The 15,255-nt window shown below is 36.4% G+C and overlaps 1 protein-coding gene across 5 annotated transcripts in view; it reads left to right on the top strand.

The window, feature by feature from the left end:
* LOC137405898 (leucine-rich repeat and calponin homology domain-containing protein 1-like) overlaps positions 1–15,255 on the top strand; it is a 61,523-nt gene that overhangs the window by 20,886 nt on the left and 25,382 nt on the right. For 4 of the 5 annotated variants that reach the window (XR_010979821.1, XM_068092346.1, XM_068092343.1 and 1 more), the window contains exons 5-11: positions 1,850–1,986; positions 4,448–4,578; positions 5,687–5,798; positions 6,653–6,877; positions 9,358–9,390; positions 10,503–10,672; positions 14,183–14,254. Coding sequence is in view for 4 of the 5 variants with exons in the window: in XM_068092346.1 (XP_067948447.1) it covers positions 1,850–1,986; positions 4,448–4,578; positions 5,687–5,798; positions 6,653–6,877; positions 9,358–9,390; positions 10,503–10,672; positions 14,183–14,254 (880 nt within the window). In the remaining variant the exon portion in view is untranslated. The remainder of the gene's footprint in view (positions 1–1,849; positions 1,987–4,447; positions 4,579–5,686; positions 5,799–6,652; positions 6,878–9,357; positions 9,391–10,502; positions 10,673–14,182; positions 14,255–15,255) is intronic. The other variant, XM_068092344.1, reaches the window with a different exon arrangement.

The raw sequence follows: 15,255 nt of genomic DNA, 5'->3' as shown, positions 1-15,255 counted from the left end.
TACCACAGTTCTCGTGGGGCAGTCGCGTTGCCTTGTTAGGTTTTGGAAAACACGACTCGCTGTTATCGGGTCATTAGCTCATTCACTCAGTAGAACTCGCGGTTCACAGTAGCAAACCTTGAATTTCTACAGTGTAGGGGTAATACCTAACCAGAAAAATTGATCCATGGAAAATAAAACATTTTAAATTACCTATTTTTACCAATTTTGAGATTGGTAGGGGTTGTAATATATGCTTAAAGTTAAATATAATTTACCCGAAATCGCTTGAACAGCGTCCTTTTTTCCCTAGTTTTTGATTAATATTTTGCCACCCCTAATATAAAATGACAAAGTCTTTCATCGTTGTCACATTGTTTTACCTGGTCAATAAGATGGGACAGCAGGCAAAGCTGTGCAGTGAAGTTTTCATACTCAAAATATAAATATAAAACCTAATTTGGACGATTTCACAATGGCGACTATTAATATCACAAATGCTTGTGAATGGCAACTGACTGATCATAACGGTGACAATATTGGGCAATTATATTTTTTGACAACAAAATGAAACTCAGATCTGATCACTAAACTTACTGATCAGATGAAACTGATCAGTAAAATAACCACAATTGTTCATAATATTTGTAAATATACAAGGGGCTTTATACAGCATATTTCTTTGTTCTGGTGCTATGTTCGGGTTCACCCCAACAGAGCTCGATCATTAAACCCTGACCATATGATAGCCGTCGCCTATCCTTGTGGGGGGCTTTATATCATTGCTGTTACTAACCAATGGCCTCAGTAGACTTCCTTTAGACGGTAGACTCCCCTTTATATGGTAGACTCCCCTTTATATGGTAGACTCCCCTTTAGATGGTAGATTCCCTTTTATACGGTAGACTCCTCTTTAGATGGTAGACTCCTCTTTAGATGGTAGACTTCTCTTTAGATGATAGATTCCCCTTTATATGGTAGACTCCCCTTTATATGGTAGACTCCCCTTTATATGGTAGACTCCCCTTTAAATGGCAGACTTCTCTTTAGATGGTAGACTCATCTTTAGATGGTAGACTCCTCTTTAGATGGTAGACTTCTCTTTAGATGGTAGACTCCCCTTTAGATGGTAGACTCCCCTTTTATATGGTAGACTCCTCTTTAGATGGTAGACTTCTCTTTAGATGGTAGACTCCCTTTGAATGGTAGACACCCCTTTGAATGGTGGACTCCCCTTTATATGGTAGACTCCTCTTTAGATGGTAGACTTCTCTTTAGATAGTAGACTTCTCTTTAGATAGTAGACTCCCCTTGAATGGTAGACTCTCCTTTGAATGGTGGACTCTCCTTTGAATGGTGGACTCTCCTTTGAATGGTGGACTCCCCTTTAGATGGTAGACTCCCCTTTTATATGGTAGACTCCTCTTTAGATGGTAGACTTCTCTTTAGATGGTAGACTCCCTTTGAATGGTAGACACCCCTTTGAATGGTGGACTCCCCTTTATATGGTAGACTCCTCTTTAGATGGTAGACTTCTCTTTAGATAGTAGACTTCTCTTTAGATAGTAGACTCCCCTTGAATGGTAGACTCTCCTTTGAATGGTGGACTCTCCTTTGAATGGTGGACTCTCCTTTGAATGGTGGACTCCCCTTTAGATGGTAGACTCTCCTTTATATGGTAGACTCCTCTTTAGGTGGTATACTCTCCCTTTAGATGGTAGATTTCCCTTTATATGGTAGACTCTCCTTTGGATGGTGGACTCCTCTTTAGGTGGTAGACTCCCCCTTTAGATGGTAGACTCCCCTTTGAATGGTGGACTCTAGTTTACACTCATTGCTTTTATTCATTACATATTTTATTATTTTGTAGAGCTCAGCAAATTGAAACTCAAGTCACTAGACTTCAGCTGCAACAAAATACAATCCATACCCTTAGAGTACAGGAATATGGAGACTCTGGAGGAGCTTATCCTGGACAACAATCCACTGATAAACCCACCTGCTCATGTAGGTCAAACGTCTCACTTTTTTTGAAGTCTTGTCCCATGAGACCATTTTGCAATAAATATTTGTAGAAACCATAACAAAGATTTATGATAGCTAGATTTTGATAAGCAGATGTTTGAGTTTGTTGACCTACCGTATATCACCGCATATATACCTATATCACATATAAGCCGACCCTCAGAAAACAGCCCTGAAATCAAGGAATTTGCGGTCAAGAATCGGTTTGTATGCGAAATTATACGAGGAATCTAGGTAACTCCGCTAGCAACTAAACACCGGATTCGATGCACATCGCCGTAAGGGTGTGATTGTGATTCTATTAAAAGCTACAATGTTAGATGATAAGTACTTTATGTTAATTAAGAGTGTCGGTTTTGCTAGATGCACCTTCAACAGTTCAACCATACTGGCAACTACTTTATGTTGTTAATATATTGATAGTAGGGTGTAACTACCATAATATAAACTTAGTCATAAACTGAATAGTAACCTTCTAATGTCGAAAATAACTACATTTATTTTATTAACGTTTTCTCTTTGGTCTTCAATAAATATCGTGTTTGTTAAGGGTTTGCTAGTGTAACACATATCAACTGAGTCTGTGTTTGTTAAGAGTTTGCTAGTGTAACACATATCAACTGAGTCTGTGTTTGTTAAGGGTTTGCTAGTGTAACACATATCAACTGAGTCTGTGTTTGTTAAGGGTTTGCTAGTGTAACACACATCAACTGAGTCTGTGTTTGTTAAGGGTTTGCTAGTGTAACACATATCAACTGAGTCTGTGTTTGTTAAGAGTTTGCTAGTGTAACACACATCAACTGAGTCTGTGTTTGTTAAGGGTTTGCTAGTGTAACACATATCAACTGAGTCTGTGTTTGTTAAGGGTTTGCTAGTGTAAGATATCAACTGAGTCTGTGTTTGTTAAGGGTTTGCTAGTGTAACACATATCAACTGAGTCTGTGTTTGTTAAGGGTTTGCTAGTGTAACACATATCAACTGAGTCTGTGTGTGTTAAGGGTTTGCTAGTGTAACACATATCAACTGAGTCTGTGTTTGTTAAGGGTTTGCTAGTGTAACACATATCAACTGAGTCTGTGTTTGTTAAGGGTTTGCTAGTGTAACACATATCAACTGAGTCTGTGTTTGTTAAGAGTTTGCTAGTGTAACACACATCAACTGAGTCTGTGTTTGTTAAGGGTTTGCTAGTGTAACACATATCAACTGAGTCTGTGTGTGTTAAGGGTTTGCTAGTGTAACACATATCAACTGAGTCTGTGTTTGTTAAGGGTTTGCTAGTGTAACACATATCAACTGAGTCTGTGTTTGTTAAGGGTTTGCTAGTGTAACACACATCAACTGAGTCTGTGTTTGTTAAGGGTTTGCTAGTGTAACACATATCAACTGAGTCTGTGTTTGTTAAGGGTTTGCTAGTGTAACACATATCAACTGAGTCTGTGTGTGTTAAGGGTTTGCTAGTGTAACACATATCAACTGAGTCTGTGTCAGCATTCCTTATGTGCTAGCAGAAAATTGGCTATGGCTCTATATAATTACATTCACTTGCCATTGTTGTTTTTAGATTTCTTGCCTCTAATTTGTTTGTTTAAACTGATTATGCATGCAAATTGAATGTCATTGGTAAGTTGCAAAATGATGATTAAATGTTAACAATGAAAGAATTGAATAAATAGGGTAATTTTTCACTTCTTGCAATTATCTTCTCCATGTCCATTGTCCATGCTACTTTCATTAGATATTTCTGACCATAATAATTAGCATGCTTTTATGTAAAATTGTTAGTAGTATAACACGTAAATCAGGGTTTCTTTTGCAAAAGTTTAGAGCTCAATCAAGTAGACAGCAAGGTGTTCAAGTGAGGTTTTTAAAAAAAAATTTGATCGTTTTGTCAGTCTATCAACTTGTGAAGTGAAAGTTTTACCTTTTGCTACTTTATTGGTTTTCGTGCTAGGCTAACATGGTTTTCCTGGTCAAAGCTTAAAATGTTTTCTATGCAGTAATTGGCTGACTACAGGCATTGACATATGTAACAACATATGCATTGATTTCTTTATCTTGTGGTACAGTAAGTTGCAACATGGAAGGACAACTCCTAAAAGTTATGTTATTAATTAAATCTACTAATGTTCGCAAATCATATGAATTTTGTTATTGTACATATATATGTATATATTGTACATATAGAGTGTATATATTGTACATATAAAGTGTATATATTGTACATATAGAGTGTAAATATTGTACATGTAGACTACATCTGTTGGAGAACGCACTTTAAACTGTCATCAAGTATCTGTTTGCATTTACTAGATGATGTTACGTGTATGAGAGGTCTACGGAGTTATCTTCTCCACCCAAACCTTCATTTTTGTAAAAGGCTATACCTAGTTGCATATGATACTGTATGGCTGCTGTCTGACTTCCATGACCTCTACAATTTTAGAAGTGTACTAAAGGCAGAGTTCATATATTAAAAGATCTTCATATCTTAGCGATACGAGAGGACAAGCGAAGGGGTGTCTTGTCTGAGCCAGCCTTTTCTAGAAACGCCCTCCGTAGATCATATCAAAAGGAGTGAGTTTAATATATTCTCTTTTTGACAAACTGGCTATTCTTGTTTAGTAATCTTGATGGGTACCATTATTTCTTTACTAGCTCTACATCGCGTAATAATATCACTAGCCAAGCTCGGATATCACTGCGGCGTTTGTCAATTATACTTCACCATATCAAGAATTGCTTGCTTGTTTTGTTTGGCAGCATCAGTTTTCACTCTTTAGCTTTGATGTGCAGCTTTGGTTTGTCAAACATCGCTCTGCCTTATCTTGGACAAGGTATTAGCAGAATGATACACTGATTACACGCATAGAATGTGGCTTACTGTTTCCTACTTGTAATGTCTATTAGGTATCCTCAGATTAGTCTACCATTATTTTATTAAGCACATATTCATCCTATTAAAGGGGCTTTACTATTGGCTACGCAGACTGATCATGTATGTCAGTCCTTTCTTTATACACAATCAAGATTTTGAAAAATTGCTTCACTGATTGTTTTCTGGCCACTGAAGACCGTCTACTCAAGGTCAATTGTAAGAATTTTTCTCTATATTTGTGGACATTAGAGCCATTAAGAATTTCACCATGATGTGTCAGAAGTAAGTATTAAGAACCCAAAAAATGCATTCGATGCTAACAAAATTGACCAAGGAGAATGAGTGATCCGAAATGTCTACTAATAAACACTAACAACCACGCTGCAAAGTTAGTGTGCAAACACATCAGCACCTACCTTGGTGCCAAACACTGAAGATTAAGTGACCTCTTGGCAATTGAACATACAGTTGCATCCGTGGAGGGACAGAGGCTGGAACGACTGTGAAACTACTAGAGTCAAGAAGTTAATGCAGGACCACTTACACGAAAGTGTAAGTGGTCCTGCATTAACTTGTAACATTTAACAGTAAGTAAGTCTGTAAGTCTTGTGTAAGTGGTCTAACAGTAAGTAAGTCTGTAAGTCTTGTGTAAGTGGTCTAACAGTAAGTAAGTCTGTAAGTCTTGTGTAAGTGGTCTAACAGTAAGTAAATCTGTAACTGTAAGTCTTGTGTAAGTGGTGTAACAGTAAGTAAGTCTGTAAGTCTTCTGTAAGTGGTCTAACAGTGATGTTGGCTTTTATTTTGCAGAGATCTAGAAGCCGCGAGGCTCCGCCGAAAACAGATTGTTAGTACAGATTCAGGCTATATAACAGACCCGAATCATCGATGGCCTATAGGCACACCTGGCAGCGCAGGAGAGGTGTGCACATCTATATATAAAATGTACATAGTGATAACTTGATAGTTGAAAACAGCGAAAATGTTTACAAACCGAATGTTTAATGCGTGCTACCGCTCACTATAGGTTATGGTAGCGTGCAAAAGTAACAGTTAGCATCCTATCAAAGTTCTGTATACTTATTTGTCTCTCCACGCTCTCTTCACTCAGCTCTCGTTGCTTACAGTTCATACTAAACTTATTTAAAATCTCCCAGCAAATGTCAGCGCCATTTAACATAAAGACCAAGTCTGAGGATTTTATCATTATAACTACAATTTGTAATCGTTATTAGTTTCAGCCAGAATGGTTTAGCTTATATCCAGGTATAATAGAACCACAATCCTCAAGCTATTGTAAATAATCCTCTATTCTGGCCCTTGTTCTAATAGTTTCAGTATCAGTAAGAATAGCTTGAACACTTAGTGAACGTCTTTTTTAGCTATTATTTAACAGGTCAATGAACTAATTATTGATAAATGAATCAGACAAATGCCAATTATTAGCTTCGAAACAATGATATTGAAAGTTGTTTCCTCTTTCAACTACAACTAGGAAAAGAGCAGATGACTCTTAATTGGATCAATTTTTGAAGCTACAAAAGCCTGTTCAAATCTAAAGATTTTTTTGTAGAAAAGTTTTAGTGAACAAATTTCTCTATCATCATTTATGAAAATCAATGATATTTTGAAATTTGATCATAACAGTGGAGGTAATGGCTTTAAAAGAACTCTCTTAGTTTACAGCGTCATCTGCATGTGTCCACCTAATAAAAGTGAAATTTTCTATTTAGGTAGAGTGAATGGAATGCTTATCTGGAATGTTGTTTGATATAGAATGGATTGGATAGCGCTGTCAAGGCAGCAGAGTCCCTAAAAGAACAGCGGGCAGAACGTCACCTAGAGTTAAAGAGTAGAATCACTGGTGCTGAGCTGCGTAGCCCGGGCTCATCGGTTATCACACCTACTGATGGAGAAAGTGGAGATCCTCCGAGTGGCAGCATATCTCCTCTAAGACTTTCCGCTAATAACTTTGATAATAGTACAGATATGTTTTCTAGGGTAAGTTGCAACTTGACTATGGGTATTTCTGACTAATTCTAACAATAGCATCATCATAATGATAAGCAGTCGTGAACACAGCTGAGTAATTGGTATGAGGATTTACATTTAATAAACATTAGCAGTGGATTATTATAGTACACAGGTGAGTAACATTGGTCTTGGCTTAGTTAATCCGTTGAACACCCAGGCTTAACACCTATTGAATCATCTTTATCGTTTAAATTTTCAAATATCAGTGCACTAGGTGATTTTGTGAGCAGCTTTGTGATTTTTACACACTTTCAAGTCTGATGAGGGGGGTCAAGCGAATTTGAGGACGATTTTCAATTATATGCACGCCACAGGATAGTCCACAACTATAATCAACAAGCTGCAACAAGCGGGTAGACTGTAGATAGATGAATTGTACTACGAATCAGATGTCACAAAAAGTTGCAATTGCTAGTGCATAAACTAGCGAATGTTTGGATTAACACCAAAACATCAATTGTCTCAAAGTAAAAATTGATTAAAAAGACCTCTGTTGGGGTAATACCAAAATAAATTAATTTGCTTTACCCAAAAAAAGTTTATGGAAGATAGGGTTCAATTCTGTCTTGCTATCATATCTACATGACACTTGAAATGCAATTACTCAATTCAGTCACCCAGTTCAGTCACCCAGTGGTACATATATATAAACAAACTGAAGGATATTTCAAAGATTCTACAGCGAAAAATTTCATTACCCTTTTTCTACTTTACATGTAGATTCGAGTTCTCATTTTCTAAATATACTCGCTGAATTGTTGGATATTATGGAAACTACCATTTTGCTTTGCCTTGACTTCCTTCAACAGTCAGTTACAGGAGATTTCAGTCTTGTCTGAATACTGAAGTCGAGGTATTACTAAGTTTTCAGCTAAACAATACATGTAGGACTTGCGTGCACATCAACTGATTTTTAATACTATTAAGTTATTGTTATATTTTAAACATCTTTTTAGTATTCAGGTTTCCGTGGAAAAACAGCTCTACGTAATATGACAATATCAGTCCTCAAAGCGTTAAATAAGAAATAAAATTATTATAAATATAAATGTACAGATATATTTATGTGTATATATACTATTTACAAATGTATATATATGTATATATATATAAAGCTAACTAAAGAGAAATCTACTCTGAAAAAGAATTTCCGTGGAATAAAATAATATGGTTAAAAGAAAAAGAAACATGTCTTTTTCCTTTACCCATATTATATCTACATGTATATGAGATCCATCAGCTTATCACAGTTTTTACGGTTATTAATACAGTCAAACATAGATAGCTCAAACTTCACGGGACTGAGTGAAAGTGTTTGAGTTATCAGAGCGTTCAAGTTATCAGAGCACTGTCACAAGTCCATGTATTTAATAGTAGATACTTGTACATATACAAACTATAATATAAATCAAAAGCATAAATGGCTTGTTTCGAATTAATTGCTTCTAATGTAAAGTTTAAAAATTTTTCACCAGAAAGTATAGAGATTTTTCTATCACTTGAGATTTGTTTGTTGTTTTAGGTGATGTGACTGCCAGGACATTTTTCAGATTAAAATTGGCAAAACTGGATCGCTGTTGAAATGCTCAGAAAAAAAGTCATCTTTTTCTTTTGAGCGTTTTAACCAACATCAATTTTGCCGATTTTTCTTGAAGTTCATGCCAAGATTACCTCGCTTTTTCTTGCCTTCGAAGGACCATCGCTAAGCGGATGTTGGTAAAAATCAAATTTTACCAAATCTTTTGAAAAGTCGTTGACAAAAATATTTTGCCGATGATGGTAATAACGACGCCTATGAACTACGAAAAGTTGAGGTTTACCTCTATGGCTTGGAATAAAGTGATTTTCTAAAGCGATAGCAACCGCTTCGGTAGCCGTTGGGCAAAAAACAGTTTGAATTAACAGTGTTGAGTTCGAGTTATATAGAGCCATTTATCATTGCGTGGGAACGGACCAAGCAAATCCATTCGAGTTAACCATGTGTTCGCTATATCCGAGGGCGAGTTATCCATGTTTCACTGTATATTGATAGTGTAGTTTATTTGTAACAATGTAAATTAATAGTATTCGGTTAATAAATTATTTGTTTATTCAATAACTGAATTACTATTGATTCAAAAAACATGCACGATATTACTTCTGAGGTCTCTGCATCCATAGACCGAAAAAGTCATCCATTGAGACAGCTACTTGCATACCTTTGCTCCTTGCTTGACCTAATGAATAGGGAGCGCCTTCTCAGCCATCTGGTTGCTACTAGTTTTGATTTGATTTTTCATGACTGCAAGACTGGCCCTTTGGTTACCGTTGCTATATCATGTTATTCACTTCGCTGTTTAATATATAGAGTGAAATTGTACCTTTTACATTGCATGGACGGATATGATTTCAAACTTCTTATCATTGTTTGCTTCAAGTTTAACTCTGCTATTTAATGCTCTCTTCAGCAAGCCATTCAGCAAACTGGCATGTACCAGCAGGTAATCTTTGGATCAGGCTTCTCATTTTCATTTATTCTATCTTATGCTCAAGGGTTAAAATAGAATCCCTATCTGATACCCTCTTTCTCGCCCTCTGTAACATTTCCATACATCAATTAATCATGACACCAAATTTATCGATGCCTTGTAATCTTGGGAATAGTGGGCTTATTGAGAATTGGGAGTCGGCTTCAATTTTCTATTGGTTAGCTGTAACCCTTTATCGTTACTAATATCTTATCATAGATGTCCATAACCTCCTTTGTTCGCTCTTAAGCTTTGTGTACACTACGCGGTAAGCCGTGATCAGGTTTTTGGCTAAATTTTACTTTTTGTTAATTTTAGTTATTAAGGTTTTTGGTTTAAAAAGGACTTTTTTGTCTGATGATATGGCATTAATTATACTGTAATTTATCAAATTGTTGTACATGTATCTATCAGTGTATTTCGCCTTAATGAATGATGCTCTGAATATTCTAAGCATTCTCATCATGTGGCTTTTTGTGTATACTTCTAAAATATTACAAATATGGCTGTCAATTTTCAGAGTAAGACAACTTACGATTGTGCGAATGCTGTTCAGACAAAATTCTGTTACTCTTATTTATATAAAATTATTCTTTTTTATCTTGGTTTATATAACTTTTGTTTTACCAAACAACAAACTTAGAGATTAGTTCAAAAAAATGTTTGAAGATAAAATGAAGTGTTGTGCGATGATACGATATTACATTCATCTTCTGATTGGTTGCTGTAACAGAATAATTCTCTCAAAACTGAATTTGTCTACTTTGAATTTTTTTATTGCTCGTTATGAACGTATTAGTGTCTAATCAGCCAATCCATTTTTTAAAAGTTTCCTGTTGGTCTAACTAGCGAATATATAGCTTTAGAATAATTTAACCATCTGGTGCAGGCTTATCTCAGGTCGTAAGTAATGTTTTATGTGTTTCTACTTTCGCTTTTAATTATTAGTACTGGTGGCTCTAATTCTCATTTCATTCTGGGCATTGAAGACGCATGATAAGGTTTCCACAACACGTCTCCTGATTACTATGTAGCTTCTATCTGTCTTTGTTGCTTGAGTTCTGTGCTGGTTTCCATTTGAATAGGAGTTGCAGAGGCAGAAACAGGAGTATGAAAAGAAAAAAAGACGTGCGGAACAGCTTAAAACCGATGGAGCCAGGAGATCTAGCAAACCACCTGTTCCGCGCACACCTAACACTCCATCACCCCAAGCACCTGTGGCACCTATCAGACCCGCTTCAGGGCATTCAGAAAGGTAGCTTACCATATATATCTGCTTATATTCACGAGAGCTTCCATCTAACGGTGAACTGGTTTAGGCTTGCTTGTCATTAGCTTTTGTGGACCAGCATATACTTACATACATTTAGAATGATAAATCGTTTTCTTGCAATTTGTAAGGACTAATCTTATAAAACAGTAATAACATAGAAGTCTAGCCTATAAGAGGAAGGACGATGTGATCAAGATTAGCTATTGCCTAGTTACAGCACGCATTAAACTTGGTATTGGTTTTTTGGTTTGCACGAGACAATGTCCGGAAAGCCAGAAATGTGAGATTTGGTTAATAATAGAATATTAGGTACTTTTCTGTACAGATGCCAATGCTAGGGCAGCGAGACAAGATTTAAAAATGAGCTTTCACAAAATTTATGATTGGTATCCGAGTCATAAAGAAACTCCTGCAGTTTATATTTCAATGAATGCTTCAGAGTATGTAGTTCTGCTATCGCTATTGGTATTTCCCTGATGACAGCAATGAGTTATTTTTGGCTTGCATATATTATGACCCGTGTTTGTTTGTCCATCCGTCCGTCTTCTTTATTCCCTTTCTCTTATCATTTCTACTAGCCCTCGCTAATCTCCTGCATCTCTTATTCATCTGAGGCGTTGTTTGCCCGTATATCATGGGCAGACAACTCCCATGATATATCTGCCATAAATCATACCATTTCTCTGCTGCGCTTGAGCGATATCAAACTTACCAGTCTGTGATTACTACAACAGACATTCTTGCAAAGGATTTTGTTACATAGTGCTCCTGAATTGTGACTCCCTGTTGTATTTCTCACGACAAGAAGTTAATTGTTAGCAAATATGAACAGTATATCAAATTACATTCATTCTTATCCCTTCTGCTACTGGTGATGTAGCATTTCAAGTAAAAACTTTTAGTTTGCTACAGGTTTTTCAAGTAACAATAATTGTTAATGATTGTTTTATTTCATAGTTGACATGACAAACTTGTCTCATCAATTCATTATCTATAGTTTATATATTTGTAAATTTTAAAGAAAATTTAAAGCAATTATAAATTACAATAAAAGTCTTTGATTATTTGTGCCATTAATTGAAGATACGAGCCTTGAAACATTGTGTCTCTCAAAGTTTCTGTTGATTTTTGCCAAGAGGAATACAAAGTACTCTGATGTGATTGGTTGATGGTTCTGTTTTATATGTCTGTCTGACATTTAGCCAATCTGAATACAGTAAGGTGACTCAATTAATTTCCTTTATTTCTCACAGTTGGAAAGAATTTGGCTAACGGCTTAAATTTTGGATGATATGCTGTTAAGCACACTGGAGAACTCCTTGTTATATTAACTCTAATAACTCTGTTTTTAATACGATCTCTATTTCACAATTTATCTACCAGTCAGATTTTCTGGGATTAAAATTTGATGGCCTTGTACAAACCTTTGTAAGCATAAAAGAATTTGCACTGCATCGTGTTAACTATTCAGACTGGTTATGGTGTGTCTGCGTCGTGTATCTTTGTATTTGTCTTTGTCTGGCCAGCCTACTGTACTCGGAAGCTAAAGGTGCGAGGCCGAGCCAGCTTTCCCTCTCTAGGCAGCATAGCTATACTCTGCCGAATCCTTACTACCTCGAACGGTAACTTGTCTGTTGATGTCGCAGTCCACTAGACATTGTGTTTAAGGTGTTGTGGGGCTCGCAGCTTCCTTCGCACAAACCGACCTCGAGTGTTACATGCCATAACATCAATAGCTTGCTTACGCGTCTCGCATTCCTAGAGCACCTTAGTTGAAGTTTGTCTTGCAATCAGCTTTGAAATTATTTCTAATAATTTGTTCATGACTAGCAACAAACACTGCAATGTTTTTGCCTATCGTTGTTGCATTCTATGCCTATGTTGTTAGGGATTTGTTTTTTTAAGCAAATGAAGGGTTGCCCCAGTCTGTAGGTATTTCTAAGCAACTAAAAGGTTGCCCCATTCTGTAGATCTTTCTAAGCAAATGAAGGGTTGCCCCATCCTGTAGATATTTCTACGCAAATGAAAAGTTGCCCCATGCTGTAGATCTTTCTTAGCAAATGAAGGGTTGCCCCATCTTGTAGATCTCACTAAGCAATTGAAGGGTTGCCCCATACTGTAGATCTTACTAAGCAAATGAAAAGTTGCCCCATCCTGTAGATCTTACTAAGCAATTGAAGGGTTGCTCCATCCTGTAGATCTTACTAAGCAATTGAAGGGTTGCCCCATCTTGTAGATCTTACTAAGCAATTGAAGGGTTGCTCCATCCTGTAGATCTGACTAAGCAATTGAAGGGTTGCTCCATCCTGTAGATCTGACTAAGCAATTGAAGGGTTGCCCCATCTTGTAGATCTTACTAAGCAATTGAAGGGTTGCCCCCATCCTGTAGATCTGACTAAGCAATTGAAGGGTTGCTCCATCCTGTAGATCTTACTAATTGTAAAAAATGCAACTCAAAAATGAACTCGCACAAACTTTAAGTAGATTTTATCAGAAAGTATTGATATTTTTTTATCACTTGCGATTGTTTTTAATGTTTGAGGTGATTTGACTGCTAAGATGTTTGAGAATTAAAATTGACAAAACTAGACTGGGTTAAACGGCTCAGAAGATAAAAATACATCTCCAAAAGTGACGTTCGTAATCGTGTTTCCTATTTGTCTATCTCTTAATTGCATCCAAGTTGCAGTGTTACACGTCCCTATTGACTTGTAATTGATTTTGTATTTGCGTTTGATTGTTAAAATGAAACTTTAAATGCAGCTTCAGATAAATTTCTACAGATGTTTTAAATAATTTAAAGATAGGATAAGTTGGTTAGAGATTGTCCAACCGATGAGATCGTATATTAATCACTTATAAACAGTATGCATGACTACTGACTTCATTTTTGGCGAAGTCTGTGCGCGTCTTTTTCTTCTCAGCATTTTAACCGCGATCAAGTTTTAACCGCAATCTTGAAACATCCTGGTTGTGAGATCGCCTCAGACATCAAAAACGATTGCAAGATCACCTCAAACATCAAAAACAATTGCAAATGATGGAAAAATACTGATCCTGTCTGATAAAATCTACTAACATTTTGTGCAAGTTTTTCTTAACTCATTGCTCATGGCCAGACATCTAGGTTTAGTTCATCTGTTTATTAAGTTACCCCGTTTATCTTATTACTAGATGTGAGGTTTCATGTACAGAACTGTAATATTTGTTTGTATATAATGCTTGTCTATTTTTTCTCTCTGTGTATGGCCTCGTGTGAGTCTGCGCTTTGACACCACCCTGGCATTGTTTATGGCCTCGTGTGAGTCTGCTCTCTGACACCACCCTAGTATTTTTCACTCGTGTTGCTGTCGCACTTTCCCATTGCAAAGTTTGTTACTAGCTTTGTTATCGTGATTTAGCTTGCTTTTCACTGCACCTTAGACCTTAGGGGCTGCGAGGTCCGTGAATACATGACACTTGTCAAGCTTTACCTGTGTCGCAATTTTGCAGTGGCATCGTGCATGGCTATAATGGCAGACTCCCACACGCTGCTTCCACTCCATATTATAATATCTGTCCGCAGTAAGTAGTCGTCACCTTTCTCAGCTATGTGTACATGAGGTTGGATGTTGTACAAGAGAGGATAATGTACTTTTGAGTTAGACTTATTTTGAAGTTGTGTCAGTAGCGTTGTCAATTTTTACTTTTAAAAAATTAATGCTTATCATAGATATAAATTTCTTTTTTCAGCATCTTGCTCAGTAAAATTTTGCTTTTAACTGATCAAGCTTTGCAAGCTGGTCCTTTAGACCATCTCACATGGTTTAGTAGACGTTTCCGTTTTACCATTAGAATTATCTCTATTGGTAAGATGTATGATATGTAAATGCACATGCATGCTGATAGGTTGGGAAGTCAGAGCGTGTACTATCATTACTACCAGTTTTGGTTCTATGCCTTCCGCATGTCAGCTTGCCTTGATCTTACCAGCTTTAATATTGCTGTGTAGATCATTAATTAGGCAGTCAAACATCTACCGTTGACCATCTTGACATCCAAACACGACCTACAACGTAACGTTTAATCATATATCCGAATCTACGGAACTAACTTACAACGTGAAACTTTCAATTTCTTGAAACATTTCAGTTATGAAAATGAGTTATTCGATATCTCTTGGTCGAAGTTGACTAAATGACACTGCGCATATCTGTCACCGCATAAACTCATGAGCTTGCGCGTTTCTTGGTATACGCTTCTTGCTTTTGAGTCGCTATAGTAAATAAACAGTAAATATAATATAGTATATAATATAGTCGAGTGAATAAACAGTAAAAAGCTTTATTACTTATTATTAAATTATTAATTTAGTTTTTTATATAAAATTAGGTTTTATACATTTATTTTTTGCACAATTTTATGTATTGCTTTTTTAATTCTGTTTAATTACTTGGAGATTTTGGAGCTTTGGAATCAATTGAACGAAATGCAGTGCGTTCCTATAAAAATACTGGCTTAGGCGTGGGAAAGTTTTGAATGTAATTTTTGCAACTAATTAACATTCTACGCAGAGGTGTGACTGT

The sequence above is a fragment of the Watersipora subatra genome, chromosome 10, assembly GCF_963576615.1.
Source record: "Watersipora subatra chromosome 10, tzWatSuba1.1, whole genome shotgun sequence".
NCBI lineage: Eukaryota > Metazoa > Bryozoa > Gymnolaemata > Cheilostomatida > Watersiporidae > Watersipora > Watersipora subatra.
This window is presented reverse-complemented; position numbering and strand designations above follow the sequence as displayed.